Source organism: Puntigrus tetrazona, chromosome 6 (genome assembly GCF_018831695.1).
Source record: "Puntigrus tetrazona isolate hp1 chromosome 6, ASM1883169v1, whole genome shotgun sequence".
Classification (NCBI taxonomy): Eukaryota; Metazoa; Chordata; class Actinopteri; order Cypriniformes; family Cyprinidae; genus Puntigrus; species Puntigrus tetrazona.
Window position 1 is genome coordinate 26,020,222 of NC_056704.1, and position 23,133 is coordinate 26,043,354.

A 23,133-nucleotide genomic window follows, 5' to 3' on the forward strand; every position below is an offset into this window, starting at 1 on the left:
CCCACTCGACGCCAATACGGCAGGAACACCATCGAGACGACGGGAGACCACAGGCCAAAGTCCAACACCGCTGCTTTAACTGCTCAGACTTTGTGAGACTGACCAACTTAACCATCTTAAATACAGTTGAGTGCATTTCAGCTCAGAAGCATAAGATGAAATAATTATTAAGAATGATGATGATTATTATTATTATGAATATTATTGTAATTATTAAGCACGCCCATGTCAACCAGTGTCAATTTAATTGACATCATTACATTAATAAGAATTTTTGTGTTTAATATAATAATAGTAAAAAATGTTAATTTACAACCAATGCTAAAAATCTGCAAAATATCAAAATATTAAATGCAAAATATGTTTAAAAAACAAACTGGGCTGGATTATGAATAGCACATGACGTTTTCATAACAACATGGTCCAATTAAATATATTCAATTAAAAAAGTGTAATATGTCTGCTCAAAACTGCTATTTCTTTGTTTAAAAACTTAATTTTTAATCCTATATTTTTGAAGTGGGCACATACTTTTTTTATCTTCCTGTATATCAGACATTAAATGCATTTTGATGTCAGAACACATACAAGCAGGAGTGAAACAATGTGGAATTTTATTTTTATCTGCAATTTTATTTTACAGTGCACTGCAGACCTCTAGTGCTTGAAATTTTTACTGCATCAACTTAAGGGCTACTCTTTTAACTCATTTAATGAATGAAACCGTTCATTGACATATTTTCCAGTGTCATCACTGATCTTTTCTGATCTAGGCCTGAGAAAATATCTCCAGATATACCCTCTACCAATCCTAGGTTGCTACATTAGATTGTTGTGCAATTATTAAAAACTAGCCTACGTATTTTTTAGACTAAACAAATATACATAAACTGTGTGCAATGTACATGTCCTAGTTTATACAATAACACAAACAAGCCATTGCCATAAAAAGAAAGAAAGTCTGTGAAATTCTAGTATAACATTTTTTATTTAATTTAAATTCCCTTTTATAAAGTAAAAAGAAGTTGTAATTCTAAAGTGATAGTTTTAGATAGATGTAATTGTAAAATAAAATTGCATGAGTTATATATAACATAAACTGATGTTCCCAAAATTCAACATCATTTATTGAATTAACAGTTTTTTTTCTCTTTTCTACATGTACATTAGTGTTTTAAGTTTCAGCTTTTGTTGTTTTGAATGTCTGTTGCATCATTTTACTGTTTAGTGTGCTTTGTATCTGTGTGCACTGTCTATATTATCTTAATATTCACCTCAGCTTGGGGAAAAGCTAGTTATGAAGGATGTCAGTGTATTATAAAAGTACAAAATGCCAAAAAAGATTGTAGTACGGCAGTAGTTTTGTATATTAATACTGTAACAGTTCATGAAATATGTTGGTTTTACATAAATGTACGTAAAGTTCAATACCTGAAAATGTTGCTGCCATATTCTGAAAACAACATCAGTATAAAATACAGATATTTTAACCTTAAGTCTACATATTAGTATTTAAAAGGTAAAAAAGTGCCTTAGCAGTTTCCTTAAAACTGTTTTAGGGTATTTCAAACCAACAACATTTAGAAAATTATGATTAAGCTTTGTAAGAAATTTGTAAAATATTACTAGCACCAGAAGCCTCTTCAGACAGACCAGGAAGTCCTTCAAACAAGAGTGAGTGATTGACCTCCATCATGGCTGTCCTCCTGCTGCTGCTCCTGCTGGATCCATTGAAGGCACAAGGTCAAAGGTCATTCCTCCGACACCTTCACCCACCACCAAACCTCACTCTTTAAAGCAACTCTCCTCGACTCCTCCCTGCTCACCATCCACTCCCTCAGTAAGAGCAGGTTCCACAGCACAAAGTGGCAGGATGGCAAACAAAGCAGACAAACTCCCAGAATGCAAAGTGTTGCCGCTAGGGGGTGCCCACTGAAATCAAGAATGCTGTAGATGTAGGGTTGACCGAACATGTTTGTGCCACCCGTTAGCCAATAACCAACAGCAAATACGACATAAAGGGCTCCGGCCAGCACTGGGTAGAAGAAGTGGGTGAGATGAACGGGTGTGGAGGACAACAACAGATCCACGGTGGTCTGGATGCTGTTGATAACGTGGATGTTGATGTTGAAGGCGGTGAAGGAGTGCTGGTCAGAGGGGTGAATTATGGTCCAGTACAGAAAGGAGACGGTCAGTGAACAACAGCCCATCACAGAATGCAGGAACCACTGAAGACAGAGAGCAGCGGGGAGAGAGACGGGGAGAGAAAGGAGGCTCTCACATTCACCACTGACACCTGGTGGAGGAAAAGACTGCTTTAAACACATGTATAGGCCTCTTTTTTAATTTCTCATTTTTAGAAATTATAGACATTAATCATTTTATTCAACAAGGATGCATTACATTGCTCAAGTGTAAAGTGTTATTTCAAAAAATTAAGCGGCATAAATTTTTTCCAACTTTTATCATAATGAGAAATGTTTCTAAAGCAGAGCATCTGCATATTAGAATGATTTCTGAAGGATCGTGTGACACTGAAAACTGCAATGATGCTGCTAAAAAAATTCAGTTTTGCATTACCGGAATATATTACATTTGAAATGATGTAAAACAGTTATTTTAAATTGTAGCAAAATTTCACAGTATTACTGTATTGTTGAACCAATAAATGTAGCCTTGGTGGGAAAAAAAAAAACATCAGAGCAACCACAAACATTTCAGTGGCGTATGTACTGCAGCAAAGCATTTTACTGCAACATTGGTTAAATGAACGTCACGTAAAAATGCAAATACTGCGCTTCCTTTTGAGAAAAGCTCCTGCAGAACTTCAAGACAGATTATGTTTGATGTTTTATATTGCAGTCTAATCAGAATTCAACAATAAAGACTTTTTCTGTTCAGCTCAAATTTCCCTGGCACCACCGCTAACTAACAAAACTAAACTGACTAAATAATAAAAATAAATACACGTTTTAGTAATGCATTTATATTTGAAATGCAACTACATTAAATTGCTCAAATTGGCTGGAAAACAATGCAAAACTATACTGACTGCTGGGAAAACTCACTTTGTACCTTTTGTTTTTACTCTTATAATGCAATAGCACAAGTGTGACTTGAGTATTTTTTTTAAGCATAACTGTGTGGCAATCGGTAGTATAACATAACACATTGCACAACAATTGTACCTCTTTTAATTCTGTAAGAGCCGCATCTGATTTCCAAGAAAGCCCAGGCCAGATTACAAAGAGAAACCAGATAGTAGATAACCATGAGGCAGTATGAGATATGGCTGAGAAAAATTAGGAATTTAGGTGTGTTGAAGAGAAGAGCTGTGTAGATAAACCAGCTGAAAGTGTAGACCAGCATAAAACATCTGTACAGAAGCCACAACAACGGAGGAATATTCCACTGCAAACAAAACCAGACAAGTTATTTCAATTTTTTTGTTGTAATATAATGAATTTTGGAAACCTATATGTTACACACACACATGCATTTATCTACAAGTCAATTATAACAATGAAAGCGGTGGCTAACTACAGTAGTTTTTCTTAGTTTTCTCTTGACATTATCAGACCAAGCAGTTTAGGGCTGTTAGACCACATTGGACCAGCAAAAACCTTCACCCTGCGGGGTTTTCATCAGGCATACATGTACTGGAACTAACTTTGTCTTCATCCACGTAAACCATTGTGTCAGTGTGTGAAGTTTAGTGACTCTAACCCGTGGCTGAAGCAGAAGCTCTGGTTTAGAGGTGAGAAGGTGGAGTTTGTGAACTTTGAACTCCTCCTTCCAGCTCTGTGTCCAACTGGCACCCATGTCTGTCACCAATAACCGCTCCTCCTGTAAAAAAAAAAGCATACCTCAGAATGAGTTAAACACTCGCAATGCCATGCATCTGCATACTTGGAAGACAGTTTCACATTTGTGTTGATGGCAAAAACTGTTTTCACATTCATTATGCATTAGATCATATTAGAAAAGACTTATTTCCAGTATTTCTGGTTTATAATAATGCTGCACCTATCAAAAAAAAAAAAAAAAAAAAGACCTGCCCTTTAAAGTAATATTGCAATGACCTGATTAATAAAAGTCTTTCACTAACCTTTGCAGGAATGCATCCACTGCTGTGAAGATGCTGCAGTCACCAGAGAAATGTATGCATGGAAAGCTCTCTTACACCTTGGTAGTCTAATCTATCAGATGTGACCGTGAGCTCATGTTCACGTGTCCGTAGCAGCAGGACAGACACTGCGCTGATTGTCTGGGAAACATCTAATGAAATAACTGGAGCTGCAAACCGTAATGGTGAACATGTGAATCTCTCATGCATACCAACAACATCAAATCTCTGAGATGTGGATAAATGTTAAAAATCATGTACTAAAAGTGCTGCAAAGTGAAGCACCACGGTACAGGTATGGTATCAAATGGTGAAACTTACAATTAATTTGCATTAATTAGTTATTGCTTTCTCCATTAATACATGCTTACATTCATACTATATAGTATGCCACTTATTTCACAGCTGCTCACAACTTATATCTAAATATATTTATTTTGCTAGAGTTTTGGTCTCATTTGAACATGTTTTAAGTGGATTGAAAGCATTAGAGGAGGTCACTGCAATCTTTTACCCTTCTATATTTGACATAAGATGGCATTAACGTTAGCCAAATTCACTTTGCTCTTATTCAGCTGCAGATATACAACAGGGTTTCCTGCATTTCACACAAAATGGCTTTAATGTTACATATCCTACATTTATTGTTTCGTTCAACTGAAGACGATGGCGGTCAAGTGTTCTAAATCAAAGTATCCTGTAATCTTTCGTTTCTATACACGTGTAATTCAAAATAAAATCAGTTTTCACACCAGCCTTTCAAAATATGATCCGGTCAAGATAACAAATAAATTGTAATTTCAGTGAAATTGTGATTATTTGCATATCGTTTTTGAAAGGATGGTAGTGTTTTCATTGGAAACCGAAGGACTGGCTGTTTACAACAGATTATCAAACAGAATAAAACGTTTTGGAACGAAACAAGCCAACTAATAGCACAAAATATCAGAATTCACCAAAAAGGCTACTTGCTTATCTTTATCCCCTTCCAAAATGGCGCAACTTCCTGTGAAATGATGTGACTGGGAACTGGGGTTCGTTATTTAAAGGGGCCGCACTAAGAAAAACAACTAAAAGTTGTCGGGAAAGAATCTATAAATTGATTACCCATCACCATGGCACATCAATTAAAGCTTTGACTGACAATAGATAATAGAAAGGAAAGACGCAAACATATTAATCAAATTGCTAATGGCTAAAATGACGCTCGCTAACCAATTCGCGTTCGCCATAGCAACAGCGCGAAGATTCGCGCGCTTTTCGTTTCACACACGCTCCACAAACAATAGCCAGAATAGCCTTTATAAAGTTCATACGAATACTATCAATTAATAATTCAAAGATTATTAGAATTTAACACAAAAACGTCATTTTGTAATATTGTGATTTTATATATTTAGGTTGATATTGCAAGATGGGGACATGCAGATGTACTGTATGTTTATAGGCCTATATATTTTATGGTTTATGAACATATGGGATACTGTTACAATTTCTTCCCACTTAAAGGAAAACAACATTGTTTGCTGTAGTGAAAGTTTGTTGGTGTCACGGACATGTCAAGTTTGTCAACCTTGTCCGTCAGCCGTGATATTACAAACAAGTTTATTGCTCTCTTGAAAATAAAAAAGAAAAGTGTATTCCTGCGAACAAGGTGTTGCTCTGGCATTCCACAAATTAAAAACTATGCCAGGGGCGGTGAATGAATGAAACCAGCAAAACAAACATGTTCAAACATGCAGATTTACAAGAAGTGAGAACCTTGAGAGGCAAATGCCATTCAACATTACCATAGTAACAATACAACAAACTATTATTAAAAGACAAGTCATTGGAATATCCTTAAGTGGCTTCACAGAAGAGTTTTCACTTTAGAAGTACAACTCCGTTAGTATGAAGTCTTGAGAAAAGATTTACACCCAAAAGATGAAAGCAATCAAGTTCAGTTGAGTCTCATTTATTTTCTTATGTACAAAAATGAGATCATATATAAACTTTACACAAGTTCAAGATCTATTTTGGAAAAAGCAAATAATAATCAAAATCAAAAACGCGTTCTTCACATTTCTCGAGGACTCTGTACATATGTACACTTTCTTCTAGTCACATATCTTATGTTCAATAACAGTTTCTGAAGTCAAAATACATGACGCTTTTCACAATGAAAGTCACAATCCAGACTTTTTGTGCCCCTCCTCTTCTCAGTCAAACTGACATGACATCACTCGATTTCTGTAAAGCGAGCAAACATGGCTTTCCGGACGGCATCTTTGTAAGTATCTGAGGCAGAGAGGCTGTAGTTGCTTCCTTTAGTGCCCAGACCAGCTCCCTTCATTCTCAACTGAGCCTGCAGGCAAGAGGACAGAGATTCATGTCTCAGTTATTTAAAGTATCTCCATATAAAGCTACTTAGGTGTGACAGGGATTTTAAATTAATCTGCCACACCTGTATACTATCATTGAGTTGCAAAACAAAAACAAAAACAGCCAGGTCATTGTTAACACCTTTCAAGAACATTAAAATGCATCTTTATTATAGTGCTGTCAACATTGAAAGCAGGGTTATGTTTAAAATAAACACACACACACTTTGCCCTTTCATTTAAACAATATACCAATGAAAATATACATATTCAAGTTTGAATACGAACTCAAATCTAGGTCACTTTGGATTTTCAACTTCAAAATTTGTGCAAAAACTTTTTGTTGCTCGCCAAACTATAAATATTTGCATGTTTTTCATATTTTAACAGACGCTACCTACTCAAATACATCTATACTAACGTTCAGAGCACATGTGTGTTAAACTAAACACCAAGTACACCGCGGCAACATGACAGTTTTCATGAGCCGTACCTCAATAGGTGTTGTGATGCCCTGCTGGTTTCGGCCTAGACCTTTGCCTTCCTTCCAACCCATGGCCTGCAGCATCTTATTCCCGATATTATCACTGTTCAGACCATCCTTAGTGGGCTGTTCGTAATTCCTGTAAAACACATTGCACAAAATGCAGTTATATTGCTATTGCAATTGTATTAGTAAACATCACTACTAAAAGAAACTTGTGCGTCAACAACACTTACACAACAGGTGTTGGTTGGGTGAACTTCCTTTTCTTGGGCACAGGGGGTTCAGGGATACCATATTTCTCTCTTCTCTCAGCAGCCCTGTCTCTGTACTTCATCTGTTTAGTACAAGGTAAAAAGGCACAAGAGTGTCAGCCACATCCAGAAAACACTCTTTAAAAGGAGGAAGTGTGGTAGTGATCATGATGAGGGCTCGCACCTCTGTCTCTTTCCTCTCCAGCTCCTCCAGTTCTGCTTCGCTCAGTTTGGATCTCCTGAGAACCTCCAAGTTTTGCTGTAATGCAAAGATGTATGCATTTAAAGATGTAAATAAAACAATGTAGAGGACAAAAATTCTGAATTCTGAAGATTTTTAATGCTTTTAAAAAGAAAGTTGAAAATATGCTGTTATATAAATTAGAAATGTTTGTTGAGCAGCAAGTGACTCTAAAGACTAGCGCAATGATGCTGAAAATTCAGCTTTCCAACACAGGTATACATTATATATTATAGGTATACACATGGAAAACAATTATTTTAAATTTTTCACAATGCTACTTTTGATCAACTAAATGCAGTCTGGGAGAGCAAGAGAGACGTCTTCCATAAACTTAAAACTTTAAGGACATTTTGTTGCATGTTGGACGGTTTGATGTAAGTGTATTTCATGCTGTCCTGACAAAATGCCAAAACACACACAAAAAAGCCTTTTAAACATGATTGCAATGATTGTAAACCAATTAAACAGATCCAGCTCATTACCTTGTGCAGGTCTGAGAGCTGTTGATGGCGGATCAGAGCTTCTTTACTTGGAAACTGCCTTCTGCACAGCAGACAGGCCATCTTTTTCCAGTCAGTCAGTTTGTCCTCCTTGTCATCGCCCTCCATGATTTCCTCAGGCTCACTGTCACCACTATACGCCGCCACCAGCCCCACCTGCAGCACAGCACGGCGTGTTAACTAACCACATAGCACGACTTTATAACTTAACATGTTTTGTAAGATGTGCACAGTACATCGGGGACCTTTGATGAGGAGCACTCTTCTTCTGTGGCTTTGGACGCCTCTGTTACAAGCCTCTCCAGGGCTCCTGTCTGCTCACAGGCAAAGAACAACAGTGTATTATGACAAAATAATCATTAAAGCAGATCAACAATCCTCATTTAAGTGTCTCCATTTTTCATACCTTCTTCTCAAAGAGCGTGAAGCCAGCATCTGCTGCCGCCGCTTCCTTCCTCTCCTCCTGACTGATGGGCTGGAAGCTGCTCTTGAAATTTTCCTTCTGTTTGTTCAGACTCTTGGCCCAGCGCTCCATGTCCTTAGCAATCTAGTGCACAAAAATCTTTTAGCATTAGTGGATTGAAACAGATGTTTGACATTTTCTGCTAGCGTGTTGCTAGGGTTTTGTAAGTGGCTGCTGGGACATTGCTTTTGTTTTTCTTCTACAGCAATACAAGAAATTATCACCAGATGACTTTGCAAACTTAAGCCTCTAAGTTTGTTGTTAAAGAAAAGTTTGCTTGTTGGTTTGAGAAAGTCAAAATGGGCAGCTTGAGGCAAAAGACCCAAAATACCACAATTCACGATTTTATCACCATTCTTTGTCATGTTGGTTTTACTATTTTGCAAGCTGTCTGAACAGCACAGCCAAACTAATTTCCTAATTAAAAACAAAGCCTTACAAGGAAATTTTTTTTTACTAATATACAAAAAAAATATTAAATAAGTTACAGATATTTAGACCATAGCGGGCAACGATAAAAATTAATTTTATATATATATAAAAAAAAAAAAACTACACAATTACATATTGATTCTCATTAAACCAAAAATGAAGTGTGTTTAGTCTCAGAACAGTAATTTAAATGCTTTCAAACATATTGAATTATTACCTGTTGAGCGGTTTTGCTTTTAGGTTTCTCTTTCTTCTCTTTGCCATCCTTCTGAGGCGTGGATGAGGAAGCAGCAGCATTTTGAGCCGCGTTGTTGGCGTCCACCGCGGGCACATAGGCCTGCTTCTCCCCGTCCCAGTACAGATACTGCTGAGTCTGGGAATTGTAGTAGTACTACAGAAAATAACAACACGACTTAGAACTACATGCACTCAGATGAAATCCAGTATGGGCTTGTTGAAAAGCGCGTGGCGTACGTACATGCGTGTTTGGGTCATAGTAAAGGCCAGTGCTGGGGTCATAATAATACCCGGAAGACTCATCGTACTGATAAGATGACGTGTCTGGGACAGCTAGAAGAAATTAGAGGGGAAATGAATAAGAAACGTGTAGCATATAATGTCTTCTGATGTGATATGGATTTAGCGATCTGTTCTTACTGGCTTGGTTTTCCTGAGAGGTAGCTGTTGCTGTGCTGGCTGCTGCAGCCGAAGCAGACGCTGCAGAGGTTGCTGGAGCAGAAATGGTGGCAGCAGCTGCGATAGGCTGAGATTTGCCTTCAATCTGCAATGCCTGACAATAAAGTGCGTTATGATGAGATTAGAACAACTGTTACATTAGCACAATCGTTCTCAAAAGATATTTCTAGCAGAAATGTAAGCTGCTCATTTTATGTTTGTTTACAGAAACTAGAATCATAAATAAACCCCCCCAGGTTTGCAATTAGTGAATATTTAAGAATGTTTAAATTAACATATCAACCGTTAATGGTGCTAAGCAGAAACACTTACATTCAAGAACACATTAAATTACTTATTTCCACGACTAAGTCATTGTAAACATTAAAAATGTGTTTGATATTTAGCTGTTTAAATGTAATTGTAAGCATTTAGTCTTTTTTAAAAAACCCATCTTACAGCCCTTAAAGCACATCCTTACAAAACAAGGAACAGTAAAAGCGATCTAATAAAAGAATTAGTAAGTCATAGCATAAGTCGTCACCTGAGCAGCTGGCTGGCCGATGATATGAGGCTGATAGACCTGCGCAGTCTGAGAGATGACCACTCCTGAAGCAGCAGGAAGAACCTTTACACCTGGAGCCGCTGCAAATCCAAAACACACTTTTACTCTCATAACAGAACATGTGATCTGGCAAAATCCTATTAGGATTCTTTCAAGTAAAATAAATAGACAATGTCATGCTAAGGTTACCTCCAAGTATGCCGTTGGCCTGGGAAGGGTCCACAGCTCCAGCCTGCTGCTGATAGTACGCCTGGTAGTCCTAAACAACAAAACCTTAGCTCAGCGTACCATCAAAATGATTTATATGAATTCTCTGGCGTTTCAGTTGGAGCAGTCAGCTGACCTGTGAATAAGGTACATATCCCTCCTGCAGGTAGCTGTATTCTGATGTCGGCTCCACACTCTGCTGAGGCTGCAAAGTGAAACATAGTCAATTAAACCAGTCATGCATGCACAGGTCTGTTTTTACATTGAGGCAAAATTACAATGGAGTTGTTCATACCTGACTGGAGGACCACTGAGCAGCTGCAATGGCTGTACTAGCAACCGAAAAAGCACTTACACGGTTCCCATCTGGCAATAACAGGTCCCTGAGAAACAAAAAGGCATGTCAGTAAACTGAATTATTAATCAAGCTATAGCAAATGGAAACATTCTTCAGAGTAAATCAACCGCGTGAGGATGCGAGCGAGAGATGCGTACTTTCGAGCACTCTTGGCGTAGTCTACTCCGATAGTCTTCCCATCCAGCTTGAGAGGTGGCTGTAAGCCCTGAAGGATGGTGAGGAGCTGTGACGCTTCCTGCAAAACCACAAACATCATCATGTGCTAAAAGTGGTACAAATGTACACGCAACTTGCTGAACGTTAATCATTTTAACCAGGTTTCTTGTTTATGTTTAACTCTCTTCTATATATTTAAGATAATCTTCGGAAAAAAAAAAAAAAAAGAGATTGGTATAGACTCTGGGAAGAATAAAAAGTTTACCAAGGGAGAGGCAAGTTGGACGAAGGCAAACCCTCTGTTCTGGCCCGTCTGTTTGTCTTTAATGAGGCGGATGTTGCCAGGAGAGAGGTTGGCATAAGGAGCAAGTGCCGTCAGAATGGCTTCGACAGTGGAGTGAGGGGCAATGTTTCTCAGTATGATGGCTACAAAACATGCAAACATATCAGCGTCAATGCAAAACATGCACCGAACAACACAAGTCATACCAGTATTGGCCAACATTTGCATTCAAATTATTAGCATCATAATTTTGGAAACCAATAATACGCAATTGACAGATGATATTTTTTGGTGCCTCCCCTAATTCAAAAGCGCTATTTATTAAGAAGTGCTTACTATCTCCATAATAATCTCCGCTGGGTTGGGTGTCTGTGGTTCCTGTGGTGCTGCTGGACTCAGAATCTGAAAATAAACACAAAGAATAAAAGCACACTGAGTTTCTTTAAACACAAAAGCCTGATCACTGAAAAAGCCCAATACAAAGGCTATAGGCAGGTTAAGATACATGATCCCTACGTTCCCAGAATGACACTGTCCTCAGTAAGAATAAGTGTTTTGTTTAAAATATTGGCCTTAAGTAGGCAGTTACTGTAAAATGATAATATGAGTGCTTATACATTGACTAGCAAGCATGTTAAACAATTAAGTGGAGCCATAATGTTACCAGCTGTCATATCAGCTATCATGGGTGATAAAAACAATTAATATATATTTGGAACACTGTACATGATAACACCCCATAAACAACCCATCAGTTTAAACAAATGCTCCAAGGGCATGGTTGTGTTTTACTGGACCATCCGGATGGGTGCACACAGCAGCTTCCTGCTCAGGGAGCTACTTACCCACTTTAGCTGCGCCACACCTGAAGCACTTCAGCCTCCTCCGGAAATTGTACAGGCCACACTGCAAGCAACCGGTCATAGTGTTTTAATTGACACTTCTGCTTTGGGGCACCAGGTAACAAGCACACTAGAGTGGCTTGAACACTTACCGTGATGGACATCCACCAAGTGGACCATTTGAAAAACTGAGATGCTACATATTTAACTAATTTTTAAAAACAAAAGCTAAGCCAGGGATGTCGGGCAAACATTTCTAAGTCCTTAGATGAGTTATTTATTCTCGACAGTATCCTCCATTTATTTTAATGCAAAATATAACAACTATGCTGTAGATTAAAGGGGTCATATGATGTTGCTAAAAAGAACCTTATTTTGTGTATAAAAAAAGAAGCAGCTCTGACTGGCACCTTATCATAACATGAAGCCGCTAACACATTGCAAACGAGGCATTTGTTGCATGTAGCAGAGGCAATTACTGATTATCATAACTTAGTACTTTTTATCCACTGCATCGTGTCTCAAACTTAACACCATGTCTGCATTCGTGATTGGAGAAACAACAAGAGACAACAGCACTACCATTCACTGCTTGAAACTTGCATTTGAAAAGTAGCTAATTATTTTAACAAAACCTAACTAACAAAGGTTGCGAGTCAGAAGTGCCAGATAGTCTGTGTACAGCTAGCATAGCTGCTCCCAGGTTCAGGAAATAGTCTTCTGTAAATGCGTTGAACACACTCTAATATTTGTGTTGATCTGTTCTAGAACAGTGTTGTTAATACAACTTAACCCCGATTTCTAGTTGTGTCATCTTTTGAAAGCACAAAGAAAGTAGTTTCACTTTCACAACCACACATGACACAGCAGCATCACTACAGCTAGAATAATAGCTCCGTCGTCTTTCTTTGAGTTAACATTTGCGCAGTGTTATGAAAACATCCCTCCCACTGTGATGTCACAAAGTGGGGGCATTTTTAAGCGAGACGTTTTAGAGGGAAGTGTCAAATTTTATAAAGAATATCTATTTGGTCTTGAGACTTTAGTCTTCGAAACTCGACAGATCTTTATGCACCAAGAGCTTTTAATACTCTAAAGAGAAAGGAAAATTTGAAATTGCATCATATGACCCTTTTAACACTTTCACAAGACTGGTGTTGAGACTTATTGTTTTGGGGAAATTAAGTCTACTAAAAAATAAAATTGTAAACTAGTTTATTCCTGTGATGCCAACTGCAGTGTCACATGCTCCAGAAATCATTCTTTTCATATTTATTATTATTATTAAAATTATTTTAAAAATTAAAATCAGTTGTGCTACTTTTTTTTCAATGAAACAGAAATTTTTGTAGTGTAGTAAATGTCTTTAACTTTTGGTCAATTTAATGCAATCTTGAGTAATAGAAAAAACAGAACCAAAACCTTTCCATTCTTCAGCCAAAACCATTTTTAACAAATATCTTACAATGAAATTTCAGAATAAACAACACTCAGCATGAAACACGGCAATGTAATTTCAGTTTAACATCTTGGAAAGACTGTGAAACTTACTGAGTTGCAGAGCCAGTCCTCAAACTTGTGACGGTTGTTGCTGTAGTGCATGGCAACGGTCTTGCCTTGAATGGACAGCAGTTTCTGGAAAAGGAAGAAAGGGTTTGGTTATTTCCTCTCTTACGAAGGTTTAATCTCAGCCCAAGAACAACCACATTAGCCACGAAGGGTTTAGGGTGAGGATCGCCGGAAGGGTTTAACGTGTAAGATGGTGTGTGTTTGGGACCCGAGTGTCCGGATGGGGCCGGAACAGAGTGTAAAAAAAAAAAAGGCACTCCTTTCATAAACGGGATGGGGGGACTTTGAAGACGAAGCATAGGCTTACCACATTTACTTTCTCTGCGCAAAACTATATTACTACTAAAAACTGCTCATTTCTTAATAGTGATGTACATAAAATGGGATTTTAAATACAGCACCAACACTTCTACTTCTAGCCTCGAAACCTAACATCACTTAAAAAACAAACAAACAAAAAAACAATCGTAAGAGTATGATGACAGCATTGGCAAAAATTGTGGTTTAAACCCCATATGAGTCATTCAAGTCACACCTGAACTGTGTGATGTACTTCCCTTTGTAAAAATCAGTGATTATTTTACCCGTGCTAACAAACAAAGTTCTGGTAAAGTTAATAACATGAAGCCAGAGTATCCATCAAATGGCTCTTCTATGTTTTGGTCACACCTTGCCTTCAAAAACAGCGGCTTGGTCCATTTCTGTCCATATAGTCTGCTGGGGCAGCATATTTGTTTTTTGTTTTCCTTCCATTTATATTTTTCTATTTAATTTGCATTATTCCCCAGGGCAAAAGCTAGACTTGGTGATTAGGAAGCAACCTGATTGGTCTCCATCCATCGGGTAGCATCTTGCAAGTGATAAAACTCCACGAAGGCGAAACCTCGGCTTATACCTAGAGAGGCATTCAGATATACAGACGGGAGGCGTGTTAGTTTATATGGTTCAGTGGTACAACATTCAAACTCTGTCACAAACTGCTTCGTGACCCCCTTGACCCGGAGAGGCCAAAGAGATGTAGGGGGTTGCCTGGAAGCTTTTACCATAGCAACAGCAGCTTATAATATTCTAGCTGTTGGTCTAACACTGATAAAGTAAGCTGAATCAATAATCAAAACAAAGCAAACATTCATAAACACAACTAGTTAACAAGCAAATAATCTTTATGAGACAGATGCTGCCATCAGATTGACTTTTGAAGAAGACCTTTAATATGTTTGTACTTAAACATGATAAAGAAGCTACATGACTGCATCTGTGCTCATGCAACTTCAATTGGCATGAATAAAACTGTGCCAATTTTGAGCCACACAAAACCCAGGCAAAACTTACCTCCAAACACGTATCAAATGTGCAAACATTTTTTTTTAACTCAGTAGTCTGAAAGGGTAAAACTGGACATATAACATGTTGCTATGGCAAAAGGCGCTTGAGCGGAAGCAGGTTGGCCCAGTGGACACAGGTTTGTTTGGGAGAGGAAGGACCCGCGGTACATCAGTCTCACCTGTTCTCTTTTTCATCAGCCTCACATCCATCGGCTTTGGCCCCTCCAGCTGCTCAATGGCTGCTCGAATCTGTGGATAGCAAGGAAAGGTCAGATCGAGTGTGACAGTAAAACTAAATCCTAGTTTTAAAACTAACAGTAAAACTAAATAGGTTCTACTTCAACTTACTGAAATCTGGGATAACATATCAAAGTCAAAACCTAAAACCTTATGATGCATTTTGAAAAAAATTTGAAAAAAAAAAAACTATTTTCTTAAATTTATTGCTTCTATGACTTGAATATTTACTATCTTATAGTATTTTTAATTCTGAGCTCGAAAAAAAAAGAAAGAATAAAATATATATTTTTTTAAATAATTTTTTTATTATATATATATATATATATATATATATATATATATATATATATATATATATATATATATATACACACACACACACACACAAATAATATATTTAAAAAAATAAAATATATATATATAAATAATATATTTACAAATAATATTTTTAAAAAAAAATATATATATATATAATAATAATAATATTATTAATAATAATAATAAAAAATAATATATTTAAAAATATATATATATAAGAAAATACATTTTATATAAATATATATATATATATATATATATATTTTATTTTTTATTTTATTTTTTTATGTGTTTATTAAAAATGTCAATGATATAGACTGAATTTTGTAATTTATGTAATTTCTTAAATTTGTTTATTACTGAAAAATATCTTTTCAGAAATTTCAATGCAATTTCAATAACCTGATATTCAGGTTTTTCAATACTGCGGAAACCTTTTAAGACACTGCATTTGGGTGGGGAAACAACAACATCTTACATCTCCCTCTGAAGTGTTCATGGGCAGACCCCGGAGCATGATGGTCTTGCTCTCCTTCTCGTCAGCTGGGTCTCCTCTGTAATCATGCTCTGAGTAATCACCATCGGAGTGGTGTCCATCATCAGACCCATCACTGCTGCGCCGCTTCCTCCCTCGCTGTGACACCGGTGAAATTTGGCAAAGTTAGCATCAATCTGATATCATAAGACCCAAGAAACGCTTTAACAGTACTCACCTCAGGACTGTCCCTGCTCCAGTATCGATCACTTCTGTCACTCCGTTCTCCATCGTAGCGGTCACTTCGGCGATCGTCACTCCAGCGATGGGAGTCGTATCCACGGTCATCACGATCTCGCCGGTCCCTGCGGTCGTCATCACGGGACTGTTCAGAGCCGTACCTGCCGCTGCGTTCTGTACGGCTAATCCTAGTTAAACCAATAACCAATGAACATTGTTAGGATGTCAACCATCTACATTAGGTTATGGCAAATTTACTTCAATAAAAACTTAACAAATCATAAAACACTCACCGTTTATCTGCACCCATTTTTGTTTCTCAATATAAGGCCTGTTAAAAAAATATATACATGGAATATATAAAACATAAGAAATATTTCAATTATGTAACAATATTAGTTTGTTGCACATATCACAGATGTATAACCTTGTGTTGGACTGACCAAATTGGGGGAGATGTAGTTCAATTAAAAAACACAAATTGGTAAAGAAATGCCACGGTATGCATCAAATTACCATGGTATTAGCATTTGGATAAAATCACTAGTTTTGTAAAGGAAATACTAAACGCATTCGAATGGCGCGGTATTTACTTGGCAACGTTAATTCAATGTACTACAAAGGACACCATGGTGCATGCCCATGCAAAATATACGGTACATGTCCAATAAACCTTATAGGAGTTGCATCATGATGTTTTGTTCGTGTGGTCTCCATTTTCGTTATGTGAGAAGTTCGGTAAGCTACGGGAAGACGCTTCAAAATGGAGACCGCGTCGTCGGGTTGTCGTTGAAAAAGGCGCAAGACAAGCACCAAACAACGGAAACTTACCAAATATATCTCAACGAATCGTTGAAATGAAATATTTCTCATATATACTGAGAAATCTAACGACTGCTAGCAGATTCCTTCTAAACGAAAGATCGCACTCTTCGTCGGGTCATTCGATGTCATCTGCAGCTAAAATGGTCTACAAGCTTCTCCTTCCCAGAATGCCTTTAGGGGAGACGGCGTGTTATTGCTGTTGCATGATGGGAAATGTAGTTTCCTTTGACCGTTTGAGTCGACCGATTTACCTTGTGTGTGTGTGTGTGTGTGTGTGTGTGTGTGTGAGAGAGAGAGAGAGAGAGAGAGAGAGAGAGAGAGAGAGAGAGAGAGAGAGAGAGAGAGAGAGTGAAGGGTTCAGATGCAAAAAACCTCTACGTACGTCTGACATTTTTCTTTAAAATTAGCATTTCTTTCTTCTCAGGGGCTGGCATTTAGTGCACATTGAACATATACTACGTTTGAAAAGCATTCACTCATCAGTTATATTATTTTTGACCAATTTAGAACTTCTTCACATTTGCATTTATATTCGGATGTTATTATTACATAAGCCTATATGTTTTTGTTTTGTTTTATAAGTTTTTTTAAAAAAAAAACATCGTAATACGATTATTAAACCTGTATTATGGAGGTATCGTGCTTGGTATAGAGTTAAGAGAATTACGCAATTACATTTCACATGAATTACGCATAGAAAGCTATCACACCTGCTCAGAGAAACTACCAACAGAAATAAAAAAAAAAAAAAACTCACGAAGGTGTGGTTTCTCTTGAATTCTTCTGAAAGTTGAATCTATTCGTTTCGTTCAATAGGCTATATTCATCCAATTCCTTTGAATCGCTGTTTAAAAAAAATCTCCAGAAGTAAAAGTTTACGTTAAAGTTTTGTAAGAGGCAATATCGTTTACCGATGTGGTTACATATCTTTAAAAAAAAAATGCTGCGCAGTTTGTTTCACATTTCTGCAGTGGAATAAAAACGTCGTGCGAATCGGTTCGTGCGAATCATTGGGAGCATTCGATTCTATAAAAGATTCGGACGTAACTCTCTTCGCTATAAGAGAGTCCGGTGCACTTTGTTTTTTTGAGTGCTGGAATCAAAGATGGGACACTCAAGTAAAGAGGCGGCACTCTTCAAGACCACGATAAAGGAAGCAGACGCTTGAAACTGCTGAGAGAGGAACATTTTGACATTTTGTTGTATGACGCTCTCATAGGGAGGCTACAGTCATTTTAACGTACCTGTATTCATCAGTCCGCTGATGAGGAGGAGGATGATGGTCAAGAGGGAATGACAGGTGAGCAAAACTCCAACTAGTCTCATTGTGAGTCGTACTGACCTTCACATTCATTTTTAAAACACGAAAAGTACAGTTTAATAGTTCTGAAATGAAATCTGCACGGTTCTTTAAATGGTATCCTAGGTTCAGTGATATTTACTTTTACCTTTTTGTACAGTTGCACGTCTTTGGCATCCAAAATGATTAAGCAAACAGGTGCACAGAAACCTTATTTTAGATTTGCACTAAGGGAGTACCCCAGAGAACCCTAAATGCTGTTATTTCAGTACCATGGTATAAACCGAGGTATCAACTATTTTACCTTTTCTGTACCATAGTACCCCCAGAGTACTTTTGTGTTACCATGGTAAGATTGGAAAAACATGCTGCTACCTCGAGGTGCTTCGAGTGTGAGACCAGTTGGAAAACTTGTTAAGAGTAGTTATTCCAGTGAAGAGCAAGAGTATTTATCCAGTCTACCAGTTATGTTACTTCCAGAAAATTGGTTTATTAGTCATATTAATAATTCACAATTTCCTTATGCAGAACAACAGCCCTTTTTTTGTGTTTCAGGTGTGTATTTACAGCCATCATTTGAATATTGTTAGTGTGCAGCTGTTTTCATTTCACTCTCTGGATATACTTTTGCATACGTTTTGCATATGAGCTATGGATGGGACTACTAGAAACAGCAGACTTTTTGATAAAATAACGATATTTGAGTAGTTAAAAAAGGCATAAACATGAACCCACGCAAATATAAAACAATCCTTTTTCCCTTTGTTTAAATAATAATCGTAACAGTTTCTTTTTTCAGCCCCTTTTGCAGTTCACTTTCACAACGTATGAACGTTTTTATATTCAAAGTCTTAAATACAAAATGATTGTAAAACTACATAAAAATGACAAGGTTAGAAATATTGTGCATAGAAACATTTTAGATGATGTAAAGCATATTACGCTTGTGTTGCCCTGCTTTCTGTGTATTAAATCTCTATGGCATTGTAAATTTTTAACCTAAAAAAAGGCAAGGGAAGTTTATAAACCCCAGTCTTTTTCCTGGTTTAGTAAGCTATTGTTGAGCAAGGGCTAAACTGTAATACTTATCACTTTTTAATGTCATTTCTTCATCACATTATCAGCATGCCCAGTCTTTTGTGGTGCGACCACACCAGTCTTGCATCGGGAGCAAAAATGCAAGCAGACAGCTTTTAATTCACATTTTATGCGAACAACAGTTCAGGTCGGCCTAGGCAAAAGACGTACAGATTGACCTCTTGGCTCAGTGGCTCATTATTTTTTTTATTATTGCGTTTTATTGAATTATAAAAACCACAAACCCCAGAGAACGACATCTTGTTGTAGCTGAAAATGATAATATTCTGCATGCTTAAAGGATTAGTTCACTTTCAAATGAAAGTTTCCAGGTAGTCACGTACTCCTTTCTTCCGTCTAAAAGAAACCAAGGTTAAAGGTGAGTAAGTTATCAGGAAATGTTTATTTGAAAGTGCACTGATCCTTTAATGCTTTTTCCGACCGCGACACGTTCGTTTAGTTTCTAATTGTTATTCTTTTTGCCTCCAGCTCTTGCGTTCACATCGGTTACTCCATCTTGGCTCGACGCCCCCCAAGAACCTGACATGAATCAGACGTGCGAGGAAAGTGACGATTTCAAATATTTGGCGTACAAAGTCACGTACAGTGTCGTGTTTCCCATTGGATTTTTCAGCAACTCCGTGGCTTTGTTCGTCTTCCTGCGCCTCACTCCAAAGACGTCGGCCAACACCGTATTTATGACAAACCTGGCTATTTCAGATGTTGGCTTTTCCTTGACGTTGCCCTTCCGTCTGGTCTACTATTTTAGAGGCGGTCAGTGGGACTTTCCAGACTGGTTTTGCCGCTGGTGTGTATATTCCTTTTACGTCAACCTGTACACGAGCGTATTGTTTCTGACAGGTCTTAGCGTACTGCGGTACATTGCTGTAGTTTATCCCATGCGCAACAAGACCCTGGCTACGGTATGGAGAGCCAGAATATCATGTTTTGCGATCTGGGTTTTTGTGGCCTGTTTGTCATTGCCTTTCCTCATGACGGGTACTACCAAGCGGAATAACGTGACGCGTTGCTTTGAACCGGGCAACAACAAGTCATGGAGTCGCATATATAGCTTGAACTATGCGGGGGTTTCGTTTGGATTCGTCATTCCGTTCATTATAATTCTCATCTGCTACGGGTGCATCATCTACAAACTCAAAGAAAAAAACCTCGTCAATCGAAGAAGAAACACCCGCCGACGCTCTCTGTATTTGATCGTCGTTGTCCTGAGCACATTCCTGCTGTGTTTCCTACCATATCACATCGCTCGCACACTCCATCTCTACGCCAAGGTTTTAAATGAGAGCTGCCCGGTCATCGAGTTCCTCTTGAAAGTTCTGGTGGTCTCTTTGTGCACGGCGGCATCCAACAGTTGCTTCAACCCCTTGTTGTACTACTTCGCAGGAGAGACGTTCCGCACGACCATCCGTAGAGTTTCAGATCGAAGGACTTTAGGTTCGCTCAGCAACAGTGGCCTTTATCCGTCTTTTCGTCGCCGAAGCAGCTCCCAGAAGTCAAGGCGCCAAGGCTTCACCTCGGTACGCCAAGACTTTCTGCAATGCTCCTGCCAGGTCATAAACGAACAGGCACCCGACGAGTGCAAGTCTGACAAGCAGTGCAAACTGTCTGACTCTGAAGAAAAGCAAGTCCGTGATGATTTGCTGTAGTAAAAGATAGTTGCACTTGACGAAGAGGAAGAAATTCGAGTGCATGAAAACTATGTCTTGAAAAAGTGAACGTAGAGCATCTAGGTTGTTTTTCCACTGCTTTTTTTTAAAGTTCTCAACCAAAAGACTGAAATGTGAAAGATGTTGTGCATTGGATGAAATGTGGGTGAACTTCACACAACCTCAGAAATAGGTCATGTTTAGATTTGTGCATTTGGCAAATGCTTTTATCCCAAGAAAGTGGCATCCTGGACATGTTCTTGCAAGATTAATCCGAGTACGCGCTTAAAAAAACGTGGCATAAAAATTACTTTGTTGGCTTCCCAAAAAAACCTATTCAGTAAACCATTTTTCATTCAGGAACATTTTAGAACGTTTTTACACCAAATGTTTTACGTAGAACGATAAATGCCTGCGATAGCGACCAAAGTTTGTTGTTTGAACAGTTCTTCCGAGTTAAAAAAAAAGGTGTTAAAAGCATAATTAAACCAAATTACTATTAAACAGTCTGAAAAGATGTCTTAGTCTCTGGCAGAACGCATTTTCCCATTCCTTTGTGCTACTTCCGTTTTTTTTTCTATGTAAATATGAGCTAGACGGCCATGTTGCTCCATTGCGCTCGCGCCTCGATCAAACAGCGTAGCGTGCAAAACGTGACACTCAATAAAGGAAGTGAAAGTAAAAAAAAACACCTTTAGACCGCGCTTTTTTTTGTTTTCTTTTGACCTGCGTCTCGCGTGTTAACGCATTAAAAATAGCACTGAAGCCAGAGTTTTACCTTCAAGGCCACACCCACTCCGGTCATAGACTGCATCCCAATGTGCATATCATCCACATTATCTACCCTAAATAGTATTGAAAATTACTAATATCACATGGAACATGTGATGGATAGTATACACACAGGCATGGTAATGTGTCCTACATTATTGTAAAACACAGAGATCACAGAAAGTAAGTCACAAACGGTATCTTGTCAGTACCTGAATCCCAGAAATGTTATCTATAGAACGATTAAGGTTAAATGGGGAGAAAATGGAGATGTTTGCTGAGATTTCCCATTTTCTCAGATAGAAATCTCATGTGCTTCCCTAGAGTTTTAGAAGAAATCTTCAAATCAATCAAAATCCAGACATCTTGATGAGCTCGAGCATTTCCCATCTCCTTCTTCCAAGACTACAATATCTGATATGCTTTTTTGGTTTTCGTGTTTACATTGTAAAACAGTTATTTATGTTCTTTTGTGAACCCCCCCTAAGCTACGTTTAAACAAGTTTATTGCAAGTTGCAGTTTTAGTCAAGATTCCAGGCAAGCAGAAGGTGTTTTCAAAAGCAGCTCGTTCTGCTTATTGTTCCACAGCATTAATCAGAAATGATTCATTGCATTCATTACTTTACTGGAGCATAGTTTTGAAACAAGAGTCCCTAAACTTAAAAGAAAACAACAGCTACATAAAAATGCATGATCTTTTACCCCATTAAGAGGATATTCAGTGGAACTCGGCTGCAACTCCAGGTAATATGATTGAGGATATGAAAAGAGTGCACTGTCTAATGCTTCTAAACACCAAGATATGGCTAATCAGTCTTTAAACAGATATTATGTATAAGAGGCAATTTGGGATAAAATATATCACTGCTGGTTTTGCTAATATTTTGCTTTTTCATTGCATATATGGCCAGTATTACCAACTACACCTCAATGCATTCATGAAGGCGTCCTACAGCATAGCTTTACTTTACATTAAAACTTTAACATAGCTTATATGTTGTGGTTTACATGATTGCCTTCACTTTTTTTGCCATTAAAAAGTGCATGTAAATATTTGCTTGTAAAGCATGTGAAGAAGGTCGTTTATGAAGTCGGTTTCAATAAAAATCACAAAAACAAATGTATCGGTCTCGACCACTGTTTGAACTACTCAAGTGAGCTTAGCGGTTTCATAAAAGCTACGCTCCGTTATTATCATTTATTCCACAATAAATCAGTAAACTCTTAACGTAGAGCAATGCGTTCTGTGGCCCAGTTTGCTTATAAATAATGCGGGCCATTTCATTAAATGCATATGGGAAGTAATTAGCTGGTATTTGATTTCTAACAACATAATCACGAGTGGGATTGCGTCTCAGAAACTGGTTTGTTTC

General features: G+C 37.8%; 3 protein-coding genes across 8 annotated transcripts; 1 reads left to right on the forward strand and 2 right to left on the reverse strand.

The window, feature by feature from the left end:
* Positions 1-597: 597 nt before the first annotated feature.
* Positions 598-5,130, reverse strand: LOC122346531 (protein rolling stone). Of its 4 annotated transcripts, none has more exons than XM_043241232.1 (5): positions 5,083-5,130; positions 4,109-4,296; positions 3,727-3,846; positions 3,189-3,411; positions 598-2,296 (listed from the first exon to the last, which is right to left on the reverse strand). In XM_043241232.1, the coding sequence occupies exons 3-5, from the start codon at positions 3,820-3,822 to the stop codon at positions 1,752-1,754; spliced, it is 864 nt and encodes a 287-aa protein (XP_043097167.1). In that variant the 5' UTR covers positions 3,823-3,846; positions 4,109-4,296; positions 5,083-5,130; the 3' UTR covers positions 598-1,751. The 4 variants fall into 4 exon arrangements, with proteins under 4 accessions (XP_043097167.1, XP_043097168.1, XP_043097166.1 ...); XM_043241233.1 differs by having other exon boundaries at positions 5,095-5,128; XM_043241231.1 differs by having other exon boundaries at positions 4,766-5,124.
* Positions 5,131-6,067: 937 nt separating this feature from the next.
* On the reverse strand, positions 6,068-17,111 carry rbm5 (RNA binding motif protein 5). 2 transcript variants are annotated; one of them, XM_043241442.1, is made up of 25 exons: positions 16,951-17,111; positions 16,413-16,450; positions 16,118-16,307; positions 15,883-16,038; positions 15,026-15,095; positions 14,343-14,416; positions 13,504-13,587; positions 11,956-12,016; positions 11,447-11,512; positions 11,093-11,253; positions 10,809-10,906; positions 10,609-10,696; positions 10,450-10,518; positions 10,296-10,365; positions 10,086-10,186; positions 9,524-9,656; positions 9,345-9,436; positions 9,084-9,257; positions 8,378-8,518; positions 8,217-8,285; positions 7,954-8,127; positions 7,412-7,486; positions 7,210-7,310; positions 6,983-7,112; positions 6,068-6,473 (listed from the first exon to the last, which is right to left on the reverse strand). In XM_043241442.1, the coding sequence occupies exons 2-25, from the start codon at positions 16,427-16,429 to the stop codon at positions 6,348-6,350; spliced, it is 2,520 nt and encodes an 839-aa protein (XP_043097377.1). In that variant the 5' UTR covers positions 16,430-16,450; positions 16,951-17,111; the 3' UTR covers positions 6,068-6,347. The 2 variants fall into 2 exon arrangements, with proteins under 2 accessions (XP_043097377.1, XP_043097376.1); XM_043241441.1 differs by having other exon boundaries at positions 8,208-8,285.
* A 259-nt stretch (positions 17,112-17,370) lies between these two features.
* Positions 17,371-21,505, forward strand: cysltr3 (cysteinyl leukotriene receptor 3). Of its 2 annotated transcripts, none has more exons than XM_043241035.1 (2): positions 17,371-18,244; positions 19,811-21,505. In XM_043241035.1, the coding sequence occupies exons 1-2, from the start codon at positions 18,238-18,240 to the stop codon at positions 20,986-20,988; spliced, it is 1,185 nt and encodes a 394-aa protein (XP_043096970.1). In that variant the 5' UTR covers positions 17,371-18,237; the 3' UTR covers positions 20,989-21,505. The 2 variants fall into 2 exon arrangements, with proteins under 2 accessions (XP_043096970.1, XP_043096971.1); XM_043241036.1 differs by lacking the exon at positions 17,371-18,244 and adding an exon at positions 18,265-19,700.
* The last annotated feature ends 1,628 nt before the right edge of the window (positions 21,506-23,133 follow it).